General features: G+C 36.5%; 1 protein-coding gene across 1 annotated transcript; it reads left to right on the top strand.

Annotated features, from left to right (window-relative positions):
• The first annotated feature begins 563 nt into the window (after positions 1-563).
• antxr1c (ANTXR cell adhesion molecule 1c) lies at positions 564-25,543 on the top strand. Its single transcript, XM_079389531.1, has 18 exons — positions 564-1,155; positions 9,647-9,718; positions 9,912-9,983; positions 10,068-10,149; positions 10,235-10,265; positions 10,963-11,036; positions 11,125-11,193; positions 11,415-11,495; positions 12,263-12,323; positions 12,808-12,906; positions 13,237-13,306; positions 14,710-14,788; positions 16,893-16,988; positions 17,226-17,264; positions 18,632-18,730; positions 19,190-19,354; positions 19,438-19,518; positions 22,205-25,543. The coding sequence occupies exons 1-18, from the start codon at positions 1,010-1,012 to the stop codon at positions 22,433-22,435; spliced, it is 1,647 nt and encodes a 548-aa protein (XP_079245657.1). The 5' UTR covers positions 564-1,009; the 3' UTR covers positions 22,436-25,543.

Genomic DNA, 25,543 nt, shown 5'->3' with positions numbered 1-25,543 from the left:
GAGGAGAAGAGAAAGAGAGGCAGAAGAGATGAGTAGAGAGGAAGATGTGAGAAAAGAGGAGAAGAGAAAGAGAGGCAGAAGAGATGAGTACATCTATATATAAACCTTGCTATATGTAGGCTACTGTGTTGGGTAACCGAGACTTGTCATAGCACTTGCATTTTATTGCTCTTTTGTTGGTTTTGATTGATCTGTTGTCCTCATTTATAAGTCGCTTTGGATAAAAGTGTCTGCTACATGATTAAATGTAAATGTAATTAATTAATTAATTCATCTTAACCCAACACCTGATATAGGCTACTGCAAGATGGAATAAGAAATAAACATAATTTTAACTATATATATATATATATATATATATATATATATATATATATATATATATATATAAACTAATCATATATAAACATTTTAAATGCATAAAAATAAATAATTTTCTACTCTAGTTTTAAATGTATTTCCTCAACATTAGCAGACAAGCACAAAAAAACATCGCAAATCCCATATATTTTGCATATCCAAAGGAAGGGAGGAAACCTTCAAGGAGCAGGAGAAGAAACTGCCCCATTTTTTTCTACAAGGGTAGAAATATGACACCAGCTCCTCTTCTGCCAACTCTTTTCTCTAACGACTCCGTCTTTGCTTTGCACATTAACATCAAATATCAAGCTCTTGAACAAAATACATCTGGCCTTTTAACACGTGGATTTCATGCAGCAACAGTTCTATAAAGATAACTAAACAGACACTTTGGAAGTGTTTTTTTGTGGTGTTTTCCCTGGACATCGGCTGTCTGTGCAGTATATTTTGGGAATAGCGCGTTTTCATCGTATCTCGAGCTTGGAGTTCCAGTTTTCAGACTGATGTGAGGAAGGACTGCGTCAACATCCGCTAAACTCCTCTTCTTTGTGTGCATCCTTCCCTCAGGAGCTCAGCAAAGGCTCTTTTAGTGGATCATGTGAATGTCCGTCGGCTTTCTTGAGGATTGATGTTTTTGCATTAAGACACGATGGCGCTTGCAGTTGTTCAAATGTGTCTTGGCGTACTTTTCTTTGGACTTTTGTTGTTCTCGCTTCCATCTGCGAGAGCGCAAGGAGATGTGGAGGAGGAGAGATCATGTCAGGGCGCCTTTGACTTGTATTTTGTCCTTGACAAGTAAGTATCTGTTACAATTCAATCGTTTTTTGAACAAAGAATCCCGTCTCTCTCTCTAAACGTAAAAGAAAGTCAGTCTGTAAGTTATTATATCTTTAATCTCTTTGCTCTAACAGCTGGTAAACTTTCTGGTATGCAGCATAAACCCGTCAATCACATATAAAGGCAACTTGATCTGACTGAAGTGCAAATATTAGGGATGCTTTCACGGTCTGTCGGCCTGATATTTTCCACACTGAGAGATACTGCCTGGATAAAGTAGGCCAGTACATTTCCACTCAAATCCTCCATCTTTTCCCCAAATTTCTCTCATTCCGCATCACCAAAATAGATAGTCACCAGATGTCTATTGTTTGGTATCACTTGGCTGGGTTCAATTAGAGTTTAAGGAAGTGCGAGAGACAATGCCAAACAATACCAATGACTGTTTAACAGAAAACATCCAGTTTATTTGTATTGTGCCAATGTGTTGTTTTGTGCTCTGTCTGTGTGTAATGATGAGAAGAGGGGTGGTACATGTGAAGTTTGCTGAATAAGCACTTCAGACGGTCACAACTTCATTCCTCTGTGGTTCTCTTTTCCTGCCTCTTATCCTTTACCATTGTTAAACAGACCCAGAAAAACAACATCCTTTCCCACGATTTGACTGGGAAGATTCTTTACAGGATGTTTAGTCTAATTACACATTTATTTATATAAAACACCTTTTTTTATATGCACTGTAAAATGATATGGTCATTAAGTAAAGGCAACTTGTGTTTTTACATTAACTCATCTAAATAAATTGAGAAATTGTTACTTTTTTATATATAATAAGTAATATGAAACTGAACTTGTTAGTTTAATGTTAGTTGGAATAACTTGTGTAATCAAGTTGATTATACTTTAAAAAATTAAGGCAGCAACTGAATTAAGTTTTAAGTTGAAATAAGTGAAAATTGTGATTTGAGAAAAACTGCCCAGTTTGTCTTTACTATTATATGTGACCCTGGGCCACAAAACCAGTCGTAAGGGTACATTTTTCGAAATTGAGATTTATACATAATCTGAAAGCTGAAAAAACACGCTTTGATTCCATTGATGTATGGTTTGTTATGATCAGACAATATTTGGCTGAGATACAACTATTTAAAAGAATCTGGAATCTGAGGGTGCAAAAAATCTAAATATTGAGAAAATCTCCTTTAAAGTTGTCCAAATGAAGTTACTAATCAAAAATGAAGTTTTGATATATTTACGCTAAGAAATTTACAAAATATCTTCATGGTACTTGATCTTTACTTAATGATTTTTGACAAAGAAAAGGCAATAATTTTGAGCCATACAGTGTATTTTTGGCTATTGCTACAAATATACCCCAGCGACTTGAGACTGGTTTTTTGCTCCAGGGTTACATTTATGCTGTTAGTCTTATGAGACTCATGTTAATGTGTGGGTTGTCTGAAACGCCATTGATCTCATGAGAAAAGGTGTTGTTTAGATGGGTTAGACTGTTTTAATATTGCCTTATTGCTTGATCTGTGAACACGTAGTTCAAGGCCCTTTGATGAAAGGATAGTGATATTGTTTGACCATGTGTCAGAAGTTCAGCATGTGCAGCTGTCATAAAGAGAAGAAATAGGTCATACTGGATCAAATTAGCAGTGAAAACATTACAAACAATCAAATGCCCCATAAATCTGTGTGCTCTATGTCATTTGATTTTCATGTGTCATGCAACATGCTCTGGAACTGATCAGCTGAGTAAAATTCATGCAAAGTCCTTTTCCACCCAGTTTTTCTCATGATGTGATGGCAGAAGACATAGCCAACCCAAGCACCCCCCTTTTTCACTTTACAGACCTTGGAAAAACTGACATTTAGTGAAATCGCATGCACATGAACATCTGCAGCTCTTTCAGAACATTACAAGCCTTCAGCTTCAACAATTTAAGTAATTCCCTGTGCATGCATTATTCAGTATTTTTAATCACCGTGCCATTGCGTGCATAGAGGGCAGAGTGTCATTTTTTTCTGTATCTGTTTTGTAACCAAATAAGCTGAAGTTGAAGTATTGAAGCATCACAAACAACAGCCGTATTGCACAAGAGTGTTTGGCCTCAGGTGCACCATTATTGGACTTCTGAGAAGGGGCTTTCCTTGATTTGTTTTCGAGGAATTGGCATGTCTGTCAAAAAGAATTCATCTCACCACAACCTCACAATGAGATAAAAAAAAAAAAAAAAAAAAAAATTCAGGTAATATTGGGATCTAAAACAATTACCATTGGCCAACACAAACAGACTTCATCAGAAGGTTCAAATTAAATATCCTCTTTCCTAAAAGTAAATTTGCTGCATATCATTGTGGAAAGTCCCAGCATATCAGTGGAATATTGGTTATATAAATAGAAAATGTGGGGCTAAAAAGGGCCAGATTTATAGAAATGATTACGTAAATGGGCCTCAAGATTGTCCTTCATGTGGCTCAAAGGCTTTCTGGGAAGTCGCAGCCTTGGGAAGTGATTCAGAACCAGTCTACCAGTTCATGGCCTGCTGTTTAACAAGTGGAATAAAACAAAGAAACTGTCCGTGGGAATGCTTAGTGTGCTATTTGCACTGGAAAACTCTGGTGATTTTTGAGGTTCTTTAAAAAGAGAACTTACCCAAAAATGAAAATTTGGTCATCATTTACTCACCCTCACGTCATTCCAAACCCCGACTTACTTTCTTCTGTGAAACACAAACAATGTTTTGAAAAAAGTTTTTGTCCATATCATGTGCAAAACTTCTTGTCCACATAATGCATTTCTGTAGCTCAAACAGTAGAGCATTGCATTAGCAACACCAAGGTTGAATGCTTGAATTAAATCAGTTAAACTGAATTGAATCAGATCTACACTTGAAATGCTATGTAAGTCACTTGAGATAAAAGCACCTGCCAAATGCATAAATGAAGGAAAGGCAATAAAGGGCAAAATAACATAACATTGGATCCCATTGAAGACCTTGTGAAATGACATGGGCGAGAGTAATGATATCATTTTAGTTTTTGGGCAATGCATTTTAAGAGGTCGCACTGCATCCCTCTGACCACCTGACTCTTGGGATTGGTAATTGTTTATTGCAATCTTTGTCCATAAACAATGTCTGGACACATATTGCGATCTGATTTACTTCATCTTTATGATTGTTTTGACATCACTGTGTTAATCATAGTTTTGGTTCCACTAACTGTTGTTTAGCTTAAGATAACCCAGGCATTGAGTCATCTGTTTTAAAACAGCCAGAATAACAGCTTTAGCGTGCCAATGATTCATAAATGGCAAGCCCTTCTCTGAGAGTCGTGTCGAGTTTCTCCCCTAATACACCCAAATTCAGCTTTACCTACTGGTAAAGCTCCTGGAACAGTTTTAGGAGACATGCATTCCTAGTTAAATGTTATCACACACCACAAATCTCCTTTCTGGATGCAGACCAGAAACTGCTGTGAAGTTTACCCAGGGCGTAAAAAGTATTTGGATATGCAGAAGACTGGTGTTCTCAGACCAGCACAGAAAACCGAAAGACTAAAATCGAGAAATTCAGAAGCGTAAGCTCAGATTCCCAGCACAGATTTTAAAAAAGATTAGTGGTTTTTCAGTTGAACTGGAGTGCAGTCGTTCATCATCATAGAATGGGATGCATTAACCAAATTGGACAATTTTAATCTTTTCTATGAGGTTTTTTTTTTCTTGACACATTACCATTTTCAGAGCTTTTGAGATTTATTGTAAAAAAGGAGAAGAAGCTTTGTCTTTTAAATACCACTCCAACAACCAGCCCCAGCTGTTTGCTAACTTGGCCAGTGAATTAGACCCATTCCCATTCTTTCAACTGCTCCTCCGTTTTCCCAAATCATGTCAGCCAACCCAAAGTCTGCAAACATGTATGAGTAAAATGAAGCACAGGCAGCGAGTGCTTGTAGTGTAATATATAGTATAGTATAGTATGTTTTAATAATTCTTCTGTATAGCTATTTTTCTGAAAACATCGACAAAATATAGTAAATGTATTTATTTATTTATTTATTTATGGTGATGCCATCTTGATTTACCCCCTGCGATGATGTTTTTTTGCTTTTTAACAAATACACTTACTTTTTATGCCTACACAAAAGCCCTATTCGGATGGTAATTGTTTCTCAGGGGGACGTAAGTGATGCATTTACAGGCGGTAGTTATCCGAATCCACATATCTGAGTTTACTAGAAGAAATCGATGAAAAATTCAGTGTTTAAACCCTTTTTGAGCACTCACGAACACTGTAAGGTAATGTTGTACTTCGGTGTAATTTGCATACGTATTTATTTCTGAAATGCTTACAATATTTCATGACTGCTCCACCACAGCGACTGGGAGCAGAAAAAGAAGAAAAGCACGTTAACATTCGAAATTGGTCTTTATTATGGTAGCAGCAGGTATGCAATAAATTTTTAAAATGTAGGTAGTATTTTGTCTTTATTTTGTCTAACAGTAAGCCAGAATGATATTACATTGTTTCTTGCACACTTTGCGAAACTTTCAAAGTTAAATGACCAGTAAGTAGTGTTCATATCACAAGTGCAATGCTGTACCGGGTGCACTACTAAGCAAGTTTACCACATCAGAAAACCTGAATATATGGAGCTGGTTATTTGATGCAAACGTCAAAATGTGTTCATTTACAAATCATGAACTACAGTAAAAGTGTTTTGAGGTCTTAGCATCATACAAGGAATCTGCCCCTGTAATCATAATTTGCGTGAAGAGTTTTTGAAGTTTTAGTGCCATTAGTGTTAATTTCAACTGGAAACTGTATAAGTAAGTTTCTGTGGCAAAAAAGTCATGTCTTTCCAATGTGAACCAGTGTTGTCCAAATGTCAGCTGACCTAAAAAAACAGCAAAATGACTCACAGGAAGCAAGTGCTAATTCAATAAAAATCTAAATTGGGTCACACTTTATATTAGGTGGCCTTAACTACTATGTACTTACATCCAAAAATATGTACAATGTACTTATTGTGGTCATATTGTATTTCAAAACACTTTTGCTGCTATTGAGGTGGTATACGGGTAAGGTTAGGGTTAGGGTTAGGGTTAGGGACAGGTTTGGTGGTATGGGTGGGTTTAAGGGTGGGTTAAGGTGTAACGGATGGGTCAACAGTGTAATTATAAATGCAATTACAGATGTAACTACATGTAGGTATTTTAAATATATAAGTACAATGTAAAAACATGTATGTACATAATACGTGCATTGTATCAAATGATTAATTTCAATGTAAGTACCACCTAATATAAAGTGGGACCCTAAATTGTGATTTATTTGTTGTTTACGGAGTCTAGGAGTGTCACAAATACCTCACCACCTATTTATTTGAATATTTTATGTATGTACTATTGCGAAATGCTTTTTAAGGCTGTTTATAAACACTGAGGAGATCATCCAGACTTGTTCTGTTAAACTGCTCTAGGCCTAGAAGATGTTTGAGGACCTGGAGGAGCCATTAAAACAGCAGTGTCAGGGAAATGCCACCATAATATTCTTACCATGTCTCAGGAAATACAAAGCAGGAGGAAGGGGAGCTAATGCTGACTTCACCTAAACCTAAACCGACAGTCACGTTTGCTGGTCTTCTCTGGTCCTCTTTAAACATTATTATTAGCACTTCACAAACTGCTTTAATCTGGAACGCTGACAGGTAACTGCACTCGACAGCAAAGAGAGCTTTTTATGAGCTGTGTTTTGGTTTCTGGTTCTGGCAGAAACGCAGATATGAAAAATCAGTTTAGCATTCGATCTCGAGGGAAGGCTGATCTCAGAGCAGATGAGACAACACACTTTTCTAATTAGCCCTCTTCCAAATATTACTCCAATGAGTCTTCCCGTCTTGGCTCTTGTTGCATCAAACCGCAATGACTTTCACATGTCTTAACATATGTGCAGTTATATACGAAGAGTTGTGTAACTGTAGAAAACATGAGTTTGGGGGGTCATTTAAAAGATGATGTAATTCCTTTCTCTGTGAATTAGGATCATCTTCAGAGTTGAAATCTCACTGGCTCTATATGGTTTAGTATAACCCATTAAAATTAGATCAAAGGAGGGCACCGCAACATATTTCATCAAGGATCTCACTTGAGAATAGACCACTTCCTTTCCTAACGCTGTTTGCACAGGTGAGAAATCTGCAAGCTAGGCACCGATCCCATGATTGCTGTTACCTCAAGAAATCCTGCTTCCAACACAAACAGCGTCCATTGTGATGTTCAGAAATCTGAAGTTGAAAACTGCGGCAAGCCCTTAGCATGACCTGCATATTCTGGCCAGCGTTCTCCTCTGTGTTACTTATGGTCTGTTTTGCCGTTTCAGAGCGCGCTGGCTGTGCGCTGGCCCGTCTTTTGTTGACTGTGTTATAAAAACATCTTCCTCCCACGCCGTTCCAGAAAGAGCTTTTCGAGAGCATTCATCACTCTCCTTCAGGATAAAACAAAGTTATTAGCTTAGCTTTTCTCTGGAGGAACACAACCAGCTTTTTTAAGATGGGTCATTTTATTAAAAACAATAAAAGTCAGTCCATTTGAGTTGTTTTTTCTTGTCTAACAAGGAGAGTTGGGACAAATAGGTCATAATATGTGCCCTCTAGAACCTTGCGTTCTTCAAGTGAACGACGCATTATTGTTCATCCCAAAGACGCACAAAAACACTTTCAAGGACTTTTTCATGAACTGTTCCCATCTGGTGGAATGACCTCAACTCAGTCCGAGCAGCCGAATCCTTTCCCATCTTCAAGAATCAGCTAAAAACTCATCTGTTCCATCTTTACTTCACCCTCTAACTCTAGCACTCTCTATTCTCATTTTATTTTATCTATATGTCTTTTTATTTAAATAAAAAAATAATAATAATCTGTACTGCATTAGGCTTGTAATAGCACTTGCACGTTGTTGCTCTTTTGTTGCGTTTGATTGCTTCTTATGTCCTCATTTGTAAGTCGCTTTGGATAAGTGACTAAATAAATAAATGAATAATATGTGCAGTAATTGTCAACTTTTATTTTGTTTTAATATACACTACCATTCAAAAGATTGGAATAATTTACATTTCTTTTATGTTTTGAAAGATAAAAGTTGCATTGAAAGATAAATCTCATCTGCTCACAAAGGCTGCATTTATTTGATCAAAAATATAGTATAATATAAAATATAGGTTTCAATTTAATTTATTTTGATTTCTGTAAAAAAAAAAAAAATTTGAAATTTAGATTTCTGGAAGATAATGTGACACTGAAGACTGGAGTAATGATGCTGAAAATGCAGCTTTGCCAATACAGATATAAATGACATTTTTAAATATTTTAAAATAGTAAGCATTTATTTTAAATAGTCACAATGTTACAGTTTTTACTGTATTTTTAATCAAATAAATGCAGTCTTAGTGCGTGATAGAGAGGTAAGATTTAGGAACGCAATTATTCCAAACTTTTGACCGGCTGTGTTGCAAGTTTTGTTTGATACACATTTCAGCAAAAATCTAGTAACTGATTTTATTTGTAATTTTCTGTTTTCTCCCCTTTGTCTTCATGAAAATGTCCTTTTGGTCTCTCCCCATCGCTAGCACTTATTTCCGTATAAGAGCAAATATGCAGATTTGATCCACAAATTCGATGCAATTACTTTTCATTTATTTTCTTTCTATGTATTTTCAGATTTGAACTACTTATATAATATATTGTTGAAACACTCTACATTGTGTTTCAACTCCATATTTTTCCTTTTTTTTAATAGATAACATTTCATTATACACTCTCCAAGAAAAAGTTCAAATGCATCCAATTTATAATTTTATCTTATATTTTGTTATCTTTATCAGTAGAGGATGATTGTAGCATCAACCCTATTACCATGACTGTATATTAAACATTACGTTTCACAATCTTGAGCACAAGGGTGGTAAATTAAATTTTACCATTTAAAAAAACGTTCAACCTTGTTACTGTATGACACAATGCATAATCACTTCATTTGAAATCTTACAGAAATGTACTTTAAAATCACCTCGTCAGACTGCTAATGGCACCGGTTTCATAGAACGAGCTAGTTACTGTTATGTCTGGCTTTCAGACCAAACATGTTACATCAGCCAGGGAATGCGATTTAACAACGCAGAGCCTATTTCTGCAGCATGTTTCATCAATTAGTCAAACTGACTCAAGCACAGATCAGTAGACTCAATTAGCTCATTTCCCATTTGTCATCCAGCACTAATGAATTACCACAGTTTGCCTCTCAGGGGCAAAGACGGGAAATGACCAGCTGGCATAAACCATTTACAGCTGCGCCTCAGGGGAAAAACAATAGGGGACAAAATTAGATGACTTTGCTAAGTTGAAAGCATCGATAATTAATTGGAAGAATTCTCAGTTGGATTGATCTGATGCATTAAAGGCAGAAACATCCCATTTACTGATCGTTTGACCTCTTTCTCCTCAGGTCAGGAAGTGTCAAACACCACTGGCATGAAATCTACAATTTTGTGGAACATTTGGCTGAGAAATTCACCAGGTACTAAAGCATCTCTTGAGGAAAAACAAACAAATGCACTGAGCCACACTATTGGACTCAACGGAATGGCATGTTTTTGTTGACATTATCCAATTGCGTAAGATTTCCGAAGTAGGTCATGGATGATTTTACAAATGCATTTTATAAATTATAAATTGTAACCATTTCTGGTCTGTCTTTCATTATCTCTCAGTCCAATGCTGCGAATGTCCTTCATCGTGTTCTCAACCTCAGGAAACACAATCATGAGACTCACAGAAAACAGGTGCGGAAAGACACTTCTTCTAGTGCTGGACCTTTTTGTCATTTATTTCATTCTACTCATTTTTAATTTTTTAATTTTTCAAAGGGAGACCATAAGAAAAGGCCTTAATGCTCTCAGACGAGAGATCCCAGGCGGAGACACATTTATGCATCTTGGTCTAGAAAAGGTAAAATGTTCAAATTAAATATGTTTATCATTCAAATGTACTTATTTTAATGTCTTTTAACAATATTATCTAAATTTATTCACAGGCAAATGAGCAAATACACCAGGAAAACTTTGGTAGGTTTACATTAATGACAAGTCAAGTCATCTTTATTTGTATAGCGCTTTTTATATTACAGATATTTAGTTTCAAAGCAGCTTAACAGTAATAAAGAGGAACATAACAGAATCGATGATGCAAACGTCTTCAATAAATTCTGCAGTAAAGCAAGTCTAAAAAGGCAATAGTTTCATTATTCAATCTGAAGTGACAGTTCTACCAAAAATGAAAATTCTAAACAATCATAGTGTTTTTGTCCATTCTATAAAAGTTAATGGCTACCATCAACCAACATTCTTCAAGATGTGTTGTGTGTGTTTAACAGAAGAGGGGAACTAATACAGTTTTGGAGCAACTTGAGTAAATGATGACAGAATTTTCAATATTTTGTGTGAACTGTCCCTGTAAGTCAGTTCATTATTGATTCAGTCAGTTCAATAGCTGTGTGAAATATCTCTACAGAAGACGGTAGTATCATTATTCAGCTCTAGTCAGTTTAATGATAATTCCATTAAACTCTATTACAGTTTGTTCGGCGACACTTTATTTGGTAACACTTTATTTTAAGGTGTCATAATACAGAGTATGATTTAATTCATGTAAGTACAACAGCTACTACTAAGTACTTAATTAGGTAATTACTCTGTATCATGACACCTTAAAATAAAGTGTTACCGTTTGTTCTTACCTGACAATCTTGACTCCACTTTGTAGGAACTGCAAGTGTCATAATTGCACTGACGGACGGTGAGCTTCAAGAACATCAGCTGATAGCAGCTCAACAGGAGGTAACATGATGTTCAGCATTCAGTCTGCAGACATTTAGAAATCTAAAAATGTATGGTTTTTAATTATGATTGCATGATGTCTCATCAGGCAGCACGAGCTCGGACATTGGGTGCAATCGTGTATTGTGTCGGCGTTAAGGACTTCAATGAAACACAGGTAATGATGATCTTTTGTTGATGTTTTTAAAGGCCTATTTGTCTTGCATTAAAGCAGCAATAATTACTAACAAACAATAATGGACTCTCTTCCTCAAGAATGCACTTAACCAGAGAATGTTATTCTGTGTCCACAATGCACTTTATATGGAGGAAACTGATCAGATCAACCAATCGACTCTCAGATGAGCTGTAAATAAACATTGGTTTGTCCTGTTCTAGCTGGCTACCATAGCGGACACCAGTAAGCATGTATTTCCGGTCTTGGGAGGATTCCAGGCGCTGAGAGGAATGATTGACTCGGTAAACTGAAGCATTTGGCTCTATGGAAGATTTTTTTAAATGCATATAGTACAGATGCACGTTCCTTACTTTAAGCTGAAGTGTGGGGTTTGTTCAGTGGTACTTCTATCCAAGCATCTCCAAAAATTAAATTCTCTCATCGTTTACTTACCATTTAGTTTTTTTGGTTAATCTTTAATATACAGATGAAGAGAGGTTAATGAGAGGTTTCTATCTCTTCATTGAAAGTCCAGATAAACAAAACTTAAGATCCAAACTGTTCATAAAGTCATTGTAAAATGAATTCATTTCATAATTAAAAGCCTAAATTAAATATTTTTATTATATAATGCAATTGCATCTCTTCACAAGTCTTGGATTAAACTTATCGATTCATATGGATTCATTTGTGTAATTAAGTTTTATAGGTTTTGAATGACTTGACAGTGATTAAATGATGACCAAATGTTTATATTTACATTATTTAATATACAGAGACAACTATAAATATGGCTTTAATAATAGTTGATTAGTACACATATAAGTAAATAAATATATTTTGTAAATGTTTTTTACATTTAATAAAAATACTTACGAGAAAATACTATTTCAGGTTATCTGCTTCCAAATGTAACATTTAATTAATTGTGTTACTTGCTGTATCTTTGTAATTATTTGTGAAATTTACAAGCAATTTTTGAGTGAAAACTAGTCAATCCTAAACCAATTGTCTTTAGTGTAGTTTGAATTTGAATAATAGATATGAATTAAATATTTTCTGTTTTTAGATCATCAAAAAGTCTTGCATCGAGATCTTGGCAGCGGAGCCATCCAGCGTATGTGCAGGAGGTATGAAAATAAATAAATTACATACATATATATATATGTGTGTGTGTGTGTATTTTTTAGAAATTTGTGTGTGTATGCACTGTATATACTGTATGCATATATATATATATTTATATATATATATATGCAATGGTCATTCCACTTTCAATTGTTTTGTACATAAACCCTCATTTCTGTTCATATACATGTCTCTCTGTGGATTATGTATGTGCCATAAATCTTTTTAACTCTGTTACACTTGATGAGTGATTTCCAAAACGTCACTCTTTTGGACTAGATTCCCATTCAAACATTACCGTTGCACATCAACAGATGTATAACACTTATGTCATTGTGGTTTTACATTACCCAGCATTCCTTGAGCTCTGATGATTTCAGTAGGAAGACATTGACCCATGTGCTGAAAATACAGTTGCTATTTCTGAGGGAAATGCCATCATTTATCAGCATTTTTGAGCAGCGTCTGTGGGAATCTGTGCTTCAGAGTCGTTTCAGGTGGTGGTGAGAGGGAATGGGTTTCGACACGCCAGAAACATTGACCAGGTCCTGTGCAGCTTCAAAATCAACGACACAGTCACGCTCAGTGAGTGCCTCTCAGAATGACAAGCCAGCGTTTCTAGCTGCTTTAGAACTCATTTGTGACCCTGGACCACAAAACCAGTCTTAAGTGTCTATTTTTCAAAACTGAGATGTATGCATCATCTGAGAGCTGAATAAATAATCTCTCCATTGATGTATGGTTTGTTATGATAGGACAATATTTGTCTGAGATACAACTATTTGAAAATCTGGAATCTGAGGGAGCAAAAAAATCTAAATATTGAGAAAATCTCCTTTAAAGTTGTTCAAATGAAGTTCTTAGCAATGCATATTACTAATCAAAAATTAAAACATTTTATCCTTCTGTTTACAGACGAGAAGCCTGCGAGTGTCGAAGACACGTTCTTGCTGTGCCCTGCGCCTGTTATTGATGAAGTTGGAAAGTAAGTGTGAGGTCTGCCATGCATTAGGCCGTGTTTATGATCCGTGTCAAAGGTCACATTCCACTTCCTGCGCAGCTCGCTGCTTTAGCTTTGAGGTCATGCAGGCGGTTCATGGCTTTCTTTGTCCTGTCAAATCTGAAGAATCACAGCTTTACATGATGTCAGCGGCCCTGAGGAGCCATTAAAAGCAGAAATCATTGTGTTCATCACTCCCACTCTCTCTTTGTTCCTCCTCCATTATTTGATTCTTTCCCTTTACTGCTCCCATAAACCTTCAAGGATCCATATTTTCTCCCCCGCTTCTGCTTTCCATTCAACAGTGATACAGCGTATTAGGTGCAGGACTGTTTGTTATAAAGTCATTTTTTAAGTATGGCTGAAAAGGAAAACTATTTTATAAAAATAAAAAAAAACTATATATTGAATGAAATCTAGTGCACTGCTTAGGCATCACAATATTATAATCTATAACATTACAATTGAAAGTGTTAAAATTTTAAAAGTGTTAAATATTAAATATTACCAATATTACAATTCTTCTGATCAGAATTTAGAACTTTTGTGTTCTAATAAAAACATTTATTTTTAGGACTAAACCTCATGATCTCTTTAGCTCTTCACACGTCCTAAAGCCCGATCACCAGTTCGTTTCTCTTCTCTTCTCGCCTTCATCTTGTCTTCTGTGCCATCCTCCATCAAACAGTCCATGCCATTTCTTTTATCTCGCTGTGATTTATGTCAACACTTCCTCTGAGGCTCTTCTTGTATAAAAGATCATTTCTCAAACAGTGAGACTCTCACGCTAGAGCTTTTGGTGCAGACTGAGTCCATCAGTGTTCGTTTGGTGTGAAAGTGTACTCAGTTTGACACCATGTAAATGAACAGAGTCAAAGAACCACCCCAAACTTTACTTTTCCTCTCAGTAATGATTGTGTGGTGAAACATCAGGCGGTTCATCATTATATTTTTGCACAGAGGAATGTGAAGCTAATCTGAAGTAGATGCTCTCCATCAGAGAAAATGGTCTTATCTGTCAGAAACGCAGACTTGGCCTCTGTGTGTCGGGAGACAAACCTCGGCGAGAATGCTGAGCATTTGAAAAGCTGTTTTTATCAAATGTTTGAGACACTAGACAGCTGACCTCAACAAAACTTAACCAGCACCCTGTAGAGCTCTGTGAGGCTGCCAGTTATGGTCTGCAAGGCATTTTTCATACAACTAAACATCTTTGTGTAAAAAATGTAAGAGAAATCTAGCGGGGTTGTTTTTGGCACACGTCTCTCTGAATCCGTTGGTTTGGGTTTCTGCTTTTTTGGATCCTGCTGTGCAACGTTACAGGATTTGCTGGCTTTCAAAGTGACAAATATGGGTATGAAAACTGATGTTTGTTTCTTGCGCTTCAGGGTGGTGTACCTGCAAGTCAGCATGAACGAGGGTCTGTCGTTCATCACCAGCTCCGTTCACATCACTACAACTGAGTGTGTAAGTCTGAATACAAACACAGCATCACATCCAGCACAACTACAACACAAACTACTAAATATTAAATCTCATTCATTTTGAGGTTTGAGAATTAATTTTACATCCTGAAAAATGGGATAGTTTCTTAATATTTAAATCTTATTTTGCCATGTAATATTCCTTAATTGTACACAATTTTACAATGAATTTTTACAGTATTTAAACATTATTTTACCATACCGTATTTATTCATTTACACCAATTAAAATGTTACTAACAAAAGTGCATGCAATTTTTTAAATAATATTTAGAGGCCAAACCCCAAAGGGGCCATAGCTCCTATTGCATTTGTGTGTGTTCTTTATTATTATTCCTCCACAATGGGAGTCTATGGCAGCCCTATGAAGGGAACCTAGGAAAATGATCAAATTTGGCACACTTGTAGTGATGGCCATGAATAGTGATCTGACCAACTTTGGGCTTCCTAGGACCAACTCAGTTCAAACAATCCCTTTTCAAGCGGTTATAACTTTTGAACCCTTTGTTCTAGAAAAATGAAACTTAGTCCACCTGATTACTCTGCTCATGCTGATCACAATCAATGGCTTACATTATGACTCCACCCATTACAGTAGCAGTCATTTTGAAAAGTACAGTATTCAATTTTTTCACTACTACTCCTTCTTCTAAATTGGTCCAATTCTATGATCTTTGGACCGAGCCGCATAGAAATGACAGAACATAACTTTTTGACCTAGTGGTGAAGAAAGGTAATGATGTTGTGAACTTAAGGAGGTTGACCCGAAATTCCTTCAGAGCCTGTATCTTGGCCAAACTTTGAAAAAAAATGATAAAAATGAAACTTGGTACGCTTCATCAACACCATGATCTGAGGGTCCATGCCAAAGTTGGGGACAGTGCCACCTACGGGTCATGAGATACCAAAAACTTTTGAACAGTTAGTCAGAATCATAATCTTGGTATCTTGGGAACAGATTTACTAAACAGGGCAAATTAGCGTGAAAGAGCGTATTTCCAAAACAACGCCGATGGATGTGGAAATTCATGCAGGTGATTTACTGACAATGCCCAAATTAAAGAACACAGATGCACCATCTCATTTGCATATCAGCCAATGCAATATACCAAGCGCAGTGCAAATTAGCATTGTCACAAATACGCACAGATGTATATTTGTTAAATATTACAATTAAAATTGCAATGAGCACACACAATTAAATATTCAATAGCAACCTATATATACAGTATATATTTGTGTATGTATATATATATATATATATATATATAACTATAGTAATAGTTCAAATAGTAGTTTAATGTAATAATAATAATAATAATAATTATTAAAAACCCTCTCATCCAATAATCAGGATTTAGAACTGTCTCGTGGTTCCTTTAGCTCTCCACATATTAAACTGTTTCCTCACTTACATTTATTTTCCTCAGAATGTTTTTAGGTGTCACACTTTAATTACTTTCATTAAATCAAAGTAGTTGCTATATACTAAATATAGCTATTATATTTGATTGTAATTATGCTACATTATAAATCATTGGAGAGTTTTGGGTGGTCTTTAGTTGGTAACCCCTTATTTTCTTTGTATTCTCCTCTCCTCACGTTCAGGTCGTCCCCTATCATCATTTTCTCTTCACGAACCCCTTCCCCCCCAAACACACACACACACACATCAAGGGCCAAACCGCAGACAAAGCCCCAGAACGATCCGTCTCTGATTCTCACTGCGCAGGCTTCAGGCCATGACCACAGAGTTACTTTTATGAAGCATTTCTTCTCCAAATACTTCACAAATGCACTGTGCGCTTCCCGTTCTTTTCACATTAGGTTACACAGTTTTTGGTGGTCATAGCTTGTCTTTAGATGAAAATGCCCGCCCGTTATTTTTAAAAGATCGTTTCACATTTTACTGGCAAAAATGACATGCAAATTTTCGATATTTAAACATTACTTTGTGTTGTCATTAATTTTACAACGTTTTACCATAAAAGTAATAATATAATAATATGAAATATTCATTAATTTTCCACCATTTTACATCTCTGTCTTCCTCAATGTTTCCCTGTTTCTCTGTCTTTTTCTGTGCAGTTTGACGGCACCATCCTCCTGATCACCCTGCTGGTGCTGTTTCTATTGCTGGCTCTGCTGTTCATGTGGTGGTTCTGGCCGCTTTGCTGCACTGTAGTAAGTCGTCGCCTCGTTTACTGTAAATATCAGTCTTCATACGTTCTCACAACACATCTTCCAGTACTGTGTTATTCTGGGAGCCAAAGGCGGTAAAGACTAAAGTTGAGTGATTTAAGGTGGAAAATTGGTCAATTTGTCTCAAGCGAGGTCATGATTTAACATGCTGTTCTGTTTTATGTGTATAATGTGACTTGTGTTTGTGGTTATGTGATTATTTGACACATCTTTCCACAGGTGATAAAGGAACCTCCACCTCCTCCACCTCCAGAGCCAGTGAGTTACAGCTTTATCTGCTACTAAAGCATTAAATATAACAGATGGCGCACATTGATAAATATTTATGGGTCTTTAGTAGACCAAAGCAGCAGTCTCAAGGGTGTGTGTGTCTGTGTATATATATATACATGTATATATATATATTAGTGGTCAATCGATATATCGCCACGGTCGATATATCGGCCGATATTTGGTATTTTTCAAATATCGGCATCGGCTGTTAAGTTTTTCTGTTTAGCCGATGCATTCTAGGTGGGACTTTTATTTTGACGGCGCTGAGAGTGTCGGCACCTGAGCACACAGGACTCACATTCTTCCTCTTGTTCGCTGTCATCGTTAACAGTTCTGTCTAATAGAAGTCTGTCTAATAATCAGATAGAACGGTTAAACAAAGGGATTAAATGTGTACAAAAAGTATTACAACGATTACTTTTGCATTATTAGTAACAGAAAGGCAAACATCATAATACTTCCTCGTTTGCTGTCAGTTTTCAGCAAATACGCATTTATATCATTTAAACAAGTCTTTGCATGACTAATGACCATTTAATGTTACAAACTTAGTAGAATCCAGTTGTGAGATCTTGTGAAGTGTGCATTTGTTCTATTCTTTCATCTGTTAAGGGTGATTTCTGATGACAGCGCTGCTCTGTGCAATTGTTGACTGCGTCTTACAAGCTGTTGTTGAAAGTAAAAATAACTTCCTTGTTTATGTGTGTGTGTGTGTGTGTGTGTGTGTGTGAGAGAGTGTGTGTGTGTGTGTGTGTGTGTGTGTGTGTGAGAGAGAGTGTGTGTGTGTGTGTGTGTGTGTGTGTGTGTGTGTGTGTGTGTGTGTGTGTGTGTGTGTGTGTGTGTGTATGATATTATGATATTACTTTTCATAATATACACATTTTGCCCATTTCATATATTTATTTTATAAAAACACATTTTTGGAAGGATAGGAGGGATGCATTTTTTAAGTTTTCAGTCTTCTGTGTCTCAATCTGCTCCCTAGTTCAGTAGTAAGTACACTACTTAGTGAGGTCAGCCATGTTGTTTTTGTTAGTAGCTTACAGTAAGCGTGACTGTGGTTTAACTACTATAAATAATGAGTAGCATGTTGCTCGAAAAGGTACAGTTTCAAATCAGATCAGATCAGCTATCTCGTCTTCTGTATTCAGTAGCAAAACCCATGTCAACATCTAAACCACAGCAGAGTTAGAAGGAACTGAACTTTCTTAGTGTGAGATTCATAAAGAGACTTTAATGAAAACCATCAGATGATTTTGAGTGTAACAACATCAACATGTCAAAGAAGCGCTGGCAGATGTTTCGTACCTCCCGTGCTTCTGCAAATGATGCGAGATGTTTTTGGTCTTCAGGAGTCAGATGATGAGGATGGGATGCCAAAGAAGAAATGGCCCACGGTGGACGCCTCGTATTACGGCGGTCGAGGAGTCGGAGGCATTAAACGAATGGAGGTGGGGTTCCTCAAAAGAGGAGATGCAATGTGTCGTGATTATTATTGAAATAACAAATTCATAACACTCTCTGAACTTCACTAAATACAATGTAGCTGTTGGAAGAATAATTGTCTTGTAGTGATTATATACATCACCATATATGCTCACCAAGGCTGGATTTATTTGATCAAAAATACAGTAATATTGGGAAATATTATTACAATTTAAAATAGCTGTTTTCTATGTGAACATATTGTGAAATGTAATTTATTTCTGTGATCAAAGCTGAATTTTCAGCATCATTACTCAAGTCCAAAAAAAAAAAAAGTCATTTTAAATTGCTAGAGGTCTCCTAGAAGTGAAATATCAAAACATCTCAGAAGGAAACCGAAAACTGAAAGGCATGCTTTTTGCATTTGCTGAAGCTCTGTAACAGGTTTCAGAAGATATGATCTGATGTTTTTGTCTGTGGTCCAGGTTCGCTGGGGAGGGAAGGGCTCTACCGAGGAGGGAGCCAAGCTGGAAAAACCCAAAAACGCTGTCATAAAGATGCCCGAGCAGGAGTTTGAACCCTTTGATCCCAAGCCCAAAAAACCAAACAGGAAGCCAGCTCAAGACAGGAAGTGGTATTCTCCCATTAGGGTAAAGAAGCTTTGTCACTGTCATTGTTTACTGAAGTTGCTGGTGTTCAAAGCACATTGTAAGTGTTATTATCTCCTGTTCAGGGTAAACTCGACGCGATCCTGGCTCTTTTCCGACGTGGATATGATCAAGTTTCACTTATGAGGCCACAACCGGGAGATCATGTGAGTATCTAGATGATCAAAGAGTCTTAACGGCTTAGCATTATCTTTCATCCAGAAGTATAACGTCAAACAAACTCCTCCAACAACAAACAGTCTGACCGAAAGCTTTCAAGGCGTTTGAAGTCCTGTGGACTTTTTGACTCATTCCTCTTCGCCTCGGCCAGACGTTTCCTTACCTTTCATTTGTCAGCCCGGACCAAACTTCATAGGCACAGCTCGCCACCTGCGTCAAATCAGTAGCCATAAAACTGAAATAAAACACAAACGTAGATGCTTTCCAGACAGTCCGACTCTTACATATGCAGAGCAGCCACATGGTTTGACTTCTCGATGTCAAATCGCAGGTTATCGGATCTGATTTAGAGTTTTCACACAAGCGTTTTGAGATGAACTGTCTCCAGGTGTGAGTTAAACCGTTTAATGTGTGTATAAGAAAAAAGTTTTTTAACTAGAATTCCATGTTTAAGAGCATCTGCCAAATTTAGCAACCAAGGAATCATTAAGCCATTCATAATCAATGCATACAATGGTTCTGGTTGAGTTTTTGAGCCGGCTGGTTTTAATCGCCTCGAGCGAAAGGTTGCATGACGCAAAGGAATGGTTTTCACCTCCTCGTCCTGTAATGCCTGGGCCTCTCCGCTGCTCTGTGGTTTGTGACGAGAGGCCTGAAAAATGCCCAGACTGACTCTTTTCTCTCGCCCTCGTTCTTTCTGAGTATGGAAAACAAATGAAACGGGCATCATTTCCTGTCTAAAATTGCATTAGGAGGACATAAAATATATCCAGCAGTGCTTCTGCTGTGAAAGAAGAACGCGCAGCGTCGCCATAAGTTGAAAACAAGGTCATAGCAATGCTTTTACTCACATAATGCAATTTTTCTTTCTTAAACGAGCAAATTCCTGTCACTTTCACTCTGTCTGTACTTTCCTCACAGGTTTTGGCTTTGCCTTGTGTGTTTGGAGTGGAAACCAGCACTTCTTCCAGGGTTTAATGTTGTTTCTGGTTGGTTTGTGTGTGCATATGTCTTCTATAGTGTATCATTATCTGTGCTCGGCCTGTTTTTCTCATTTGTTCCCTGGTTAAGCTCTCTTCCTCATGCCTCTGTGTCCCATAATGCACAGGGATCAGCTTTCCTCTGACGTCCAAGCTTTAGGCTTGCGTTCTCCCCCTCCTCCATCACTCTGGTGGAGCTCATGCACACATCAGACAACTACCACATTGTCTTGAGACTTCCTTCAGACTGCTTTATGACCCCAGCTAGAACTGCTGATGTGTCAGGAGGTCATTTTCCTCAACAAACAGCCTTAGAAACACCTACTTCACCCGTCGTTATGTGGCCTTTTAACATTTAACAACTCATGTGACTTTCATAATGTGTTCATAAAGCTGTAGCTCAGGACTTGAGTTCATCAGGATGTTCGGATGCTGAAAATAAGAGAGATTGATGACCTCAACCGAAAAGGAAAAAAGGAAAGAAAAGGGGGAAATGTTTCTTTGGAATAACAAGCACTTATGAATCATGCACAATAAGGCCAGGAATATTAGTTAGGTAAATCAAAATAGTTTTGATTTCATTGTATTACATTTGAAAGAAACAATTTTTTGTATATTTAAGTACCAGAATAATATTTAAAAAAAATGAAAACAAATCAAGAAAATAGTTTTGATTTCATCTTTGAATGCAGTGATTATATTTTGAAAAGAATATTAAATATGTATATATTTAGGTACATTTTCTGCTTTTTAAACACAAAATCCAACTAATTGTACATTTAGTATTCTTTTCATATGTAATATAATGAATATAATATTATTTGTCACAATATAAAAGGAAAATGAGTTGTGAACTGCACACAATAAGACCAGGAATATTTATCATGTAATATTAATATTTATTAATAATATTTGATTTCATCTTTGATTTTGATTATTGTATTTATTTTATAACACACACACAGTATATACAGTATATATACATATATATATATAAAACATATGTATATAATTATTTAATATTCCATTCATGTGCAATATAATAATAAATATAACTGTAATAATATAATACTATGTGACATTATGAAAGTAAAATGAGCTGTAAATTGTGCACAGTAATACCAGAAATATTTATTAAGTAATTAGTACATATATGCTCATGTTTTATTCATTTTTATTAAAGATTTAATTGTTTTAGTACATCAAATCAAACTTAAAGTGAGAAACGTTGTCATGGCAGCTAGCTGAAATAAAAAAGTTACACTTATATTGAAAATCATATATTTATTTTTTTAAATATACATTTAACATTTCGTTTATTTAAAGTAACAAAAAAGTTTTAGTTTTTAACGATAAAAACCCTGGTTTAAAGGTGTCCAGGCGGTTCGAGCAGGGTTTGGGGTTATAGAGGACTTTCAGAGTCTTTCCATGATGCATAATTTACCATTCTGGGTGATTTCATCTGTGGTTTTCACAGAGCTCCAGCCAGTTTGCGAGATCATGTGTGTGTGTGTGTGTGTGTGTGTGTGTGTGTGTGTGTGTGTGTGTGTGTGTGTGTGTGTGTGTGTGTGTGATTTGGGCGTCATTGCTGCACATTCTGGAAAACGGGAGCGAGTAATGCTTGTGCACTAGAAAGCATCCAGCTTCAGCAGATGAGCTCAGCGATGTGACGCGCTTCTCCTTCTCTCCTCAGGGTCGATGCATCAACTTCCAGCGAGTCAAAGAGGAGGCGGCGGCGGCGGCGGCCAAAGCTCCTCCTCGAGCCCAGAGCCCAGCTCCACCTCCTCCAGACTACCAGCCCGTCCCCAGCCCCGACAGCACACCTCCAAACAGAGGACCGCCGCTGCCCCAGCCTCCACCCGGACCTCCGCCCGCCCGCATCCCACCCGGTCCCCCGCCGACCCGAGCCCCGCCAAGACCCTGAGAGAAACACCCAGCCCCTCAGTGCAATCCATCCTACAGCCAAACCAGCCCAGCTTAACAAAAGTGCACTTCCAGAATGTACTTAAAGTGCTCCATTTCCTGCGCACTAATTTTTATACTTAATATACTAAAAATTATTCTTTAGTACTTCTTAAGATAAACTTAAAAAAGTGTACTCAACTGTGCTATTTTGGGACACCGTGAATATGAATTAAAATTACATTTCATCAATTAGCAGATGCTTTTATCCAAAGCAACAATAGAAGCAATCAAAATCAACAAAAGAGCAATAAAGTGCAAGTGCTATGATAAGTCTCGGTTACCCAACGCTGTACAGGTAGCAAGTATATATATATATACATGGAAAAAACAAGCAGTTATAAGTGCAAGTGATAGAGGGCCAAGGGTTTTTTATATGTATATATATAAAAATAAAAACAAATAGATAAAATAGAATTAGAATAGAGAGTGCTAGAGTAAGAGGGTCAAATAAAGATGGAAGAGATGTGTTTTTAGCCGTTTCTTGAAGATGGCTAAGGACTCATCCATTGTGTATCCTCGGTGCACTTACACACAGTTTCTCAGGAGCTTTGCAGGAGGTTTCTTGAAGCGTCTTGGAGACACAGTTCTTCTGGATTTAGTCTCAGTTTGTTCTGTTTCTTCATGTTATTCCAGACAAACTGGATGATGATCAGATCACATCTCAAAAATCTCACTGGATTATTACAATTAATGGCAAAATGAATGTATGGAAATATAAACTGATATTTGCTACTGACAGTCGACAGTTACTGTATTTAGTTACCACTTGTAGTACACTTGAACCATCTTTCAGACACTTATACACAAGTGTACTACAACTAAATACATTTCTTAAATTCAGAGACAGAAAGTGTATTTCAGTTCATATTCACTAAATAGCACAGTTGAGTACACTCTTAAGTTTATCTTAAGTACTAAAGAATCATTTTTAGTATATTAAGTACAAAATTAGTGCGCAAAAATAGAGCACTTTAAGTACTTTATAGAAGTGTACTTTTTTTTTTAACCTGGGAAACCAAAAAAACACGCGTGCTATTTATCGCTCAGCTTCGATTAGGATGTGCTGTGTCGTTTGTTGCTGGACAGCAAAAAAAATGTAAGAAAAGCAAAAAGAAATAACTGTCGTGACAAAAATTCAACTACTGAGTTTTGCGTACGCAGATTAAGAGAGACGTTTTTAGCTTTGTGCTCCTGGTTCCCGTTGCGTTCATGTACAGTGTTTTAAAGCACATATGAATCCTATGAGCTTCTGAAATCATGTCCAAAGTAACCAGTATTAGATGCTATGTTATATTGTTAGTATTTCGATTTGTTTAAGCAGTGTTGAGTCACAGTCGTTGAGTTACAGGTTCTCTCAGGTGAGTCTCTGATCCTGTACGAGGGGAAATCATCGCAGGTCAAAATGTAAGAGGAATGCAAGTGATGAACGCGTAAAGGCAGGGTTGGATGGTTTCTTTTACTGTAGATTGATGATTATTGTCTTAGTATGTCACAAGTTTCTTCGTTTAGGCGCAGCTGATGTGCAGGGTTTGTCTTAAATCACGCAGTTGCTGGAATTCTGACAGATTCTCGAAGGTGCAAAAGTGGATTTAAGAACGGTTTCGGTTTTATCACGGATCTTTATCTGCACTGAAAAAATGGTAACCTTTTAATGGTGTTGTTCAAATCACAAAATAGTGTTTAGCGTCACTGTATCAACCTAAATACATGCATTTATACCAACCAAAGTCATTTTTATGGGGTAAAAGTTGCTCTTTAAGGTAACAATTTCTGGTTACCACTTTTTACAGTGTGGGTGAATGTCAAGAAAATATGTCCAGGTCACATTTCACACCTAAATGAAAAGAAAAGATAAAAAGAAAGAAAGATTTTTTCTATGATGACATTATTTCCATGTCAGTTAAGAGCATTTAGGCCCAAAATTCTCATTACCGTATTGCATCAAGAATCATTTTTTTGTAATTACCATTATTCTCAAGTGTTTTTTTATTAGATTATCAGTATCGTAATACAATATTTATATCTGCATATATTGAAGGAAGTACAACAAATATTACTATGATGTATAAATACTAAATAGAATTTTTTTTTTTGTTTTTTTTTTACTTTTTTTTTTTACATTAAAATAATGTTTTTGTGTGTTTTTTTTTGTTTGTTTTGTTATTGTGTTTGTTTGTTTGTTTTTTGCATTATGGTAATGAGAATAAAGGGAGCTTCCTGAATGCTAAATCTCTGAAGGAGAGTAATTGTTTCTTCTGATGCAGGCATGTTCTTGATGGGTTTCATGAGATCAGGTTTGTTTATTGTAAAGGTTGAACCTCTAAATGCAAAGTCAGGTCAGTTCTCGTCATGTTTTCTGTATTCTGCAGCTGTACTGTACGTATGTTGATATTCATCTTGTTTCATTTGCGTTTCATCATCAAACATATTGCAACTGCAGGGCAGTTCACAGCATTTAATTTATTATCCCCACGCCTAAAGGAAGGTACTTGAATATGACAAGGTGTCCTCTGTTACAAACAGGACACTGTGCATGAAACCAAAAAACATTCAAATCAAAAAAATCACTTAGCCTCAGATAACAGCCAGTGCCTTCTGTGTGTCGTTTTTTATTTGATTTTTTTTATACGTCATTCAAGTATGATACAGTAGCACTGTTTATACTTTCGTTGTATTAAAGGAAGATTGGTGCATGAATTTTGTTTTCCCGTTCTCCCCATTCTGTCATGAAAGTCAAATAGTGCTCCGCTGTGAACAAGCAAACACTTTCATCTCACCCAGTTATTAAAATTAGGTATAATGTGGACCAAACCAAAGCTATTGATGGCGACAGCTGCAGTATGATGCTATAGGTTTGTGCTTTCGTTTGGATTTGTGTTGTTTTATTTGCTTGTGGCAAACATTGTGATCTGTACTATTCCACAAAAAAGTTGATACCAGAATTATAAATCACAATTATATTGTGTTATGATGTAGTAAGTGTATTAATAACAGTACTGATGCATCTATTGAAAGGCTCATAAAGTTTACTTTTTTCACAGTATTAATAAAGGTCGACTTTCAAGCT

Source organism: Barbus barbus (genome assembly GCF_936440315.1).
Source record: "Barbus barbus genome assembly, chromosome: 32".
Lineage (NCBI taxonomy): Eukaryota > Metazoa > Chordata > Actinopteri > Cypriniformes > Cyprinidae > Barbus > Barbus barbus.
This window is presented reverse-complemented; position numbering and strand designations above follow the sequence as displayed.

What these genes read in the sequence shown, in the direction of transcription:
- antxr1c (XM_079389531.1), top strand. Translation starts at nt 1,010, where the DNA reads ATGGCGCTTGCAGTTGTTCAAATGTGTCTTGGCGTACTTTTCTTTGGA. An exon ending in TGCATCTTGGTCTAGAAAAG is followed by an intron (nt 10,150 to 10,234) that starts GTAAAATGTTCA and finishes ATTTATTCACAG; the next exon opens with GCAAATGAGCAAATACACCA. An exon ending in CTCCTCCACCTCCAGAGCCA is followed by an intron (nt 17,265 to 18,631) that starts GTGAGTTACAGC and finishes TTTGGTCTTCAG; the next exon opens with GAGTCAGATGATGAGGATGG.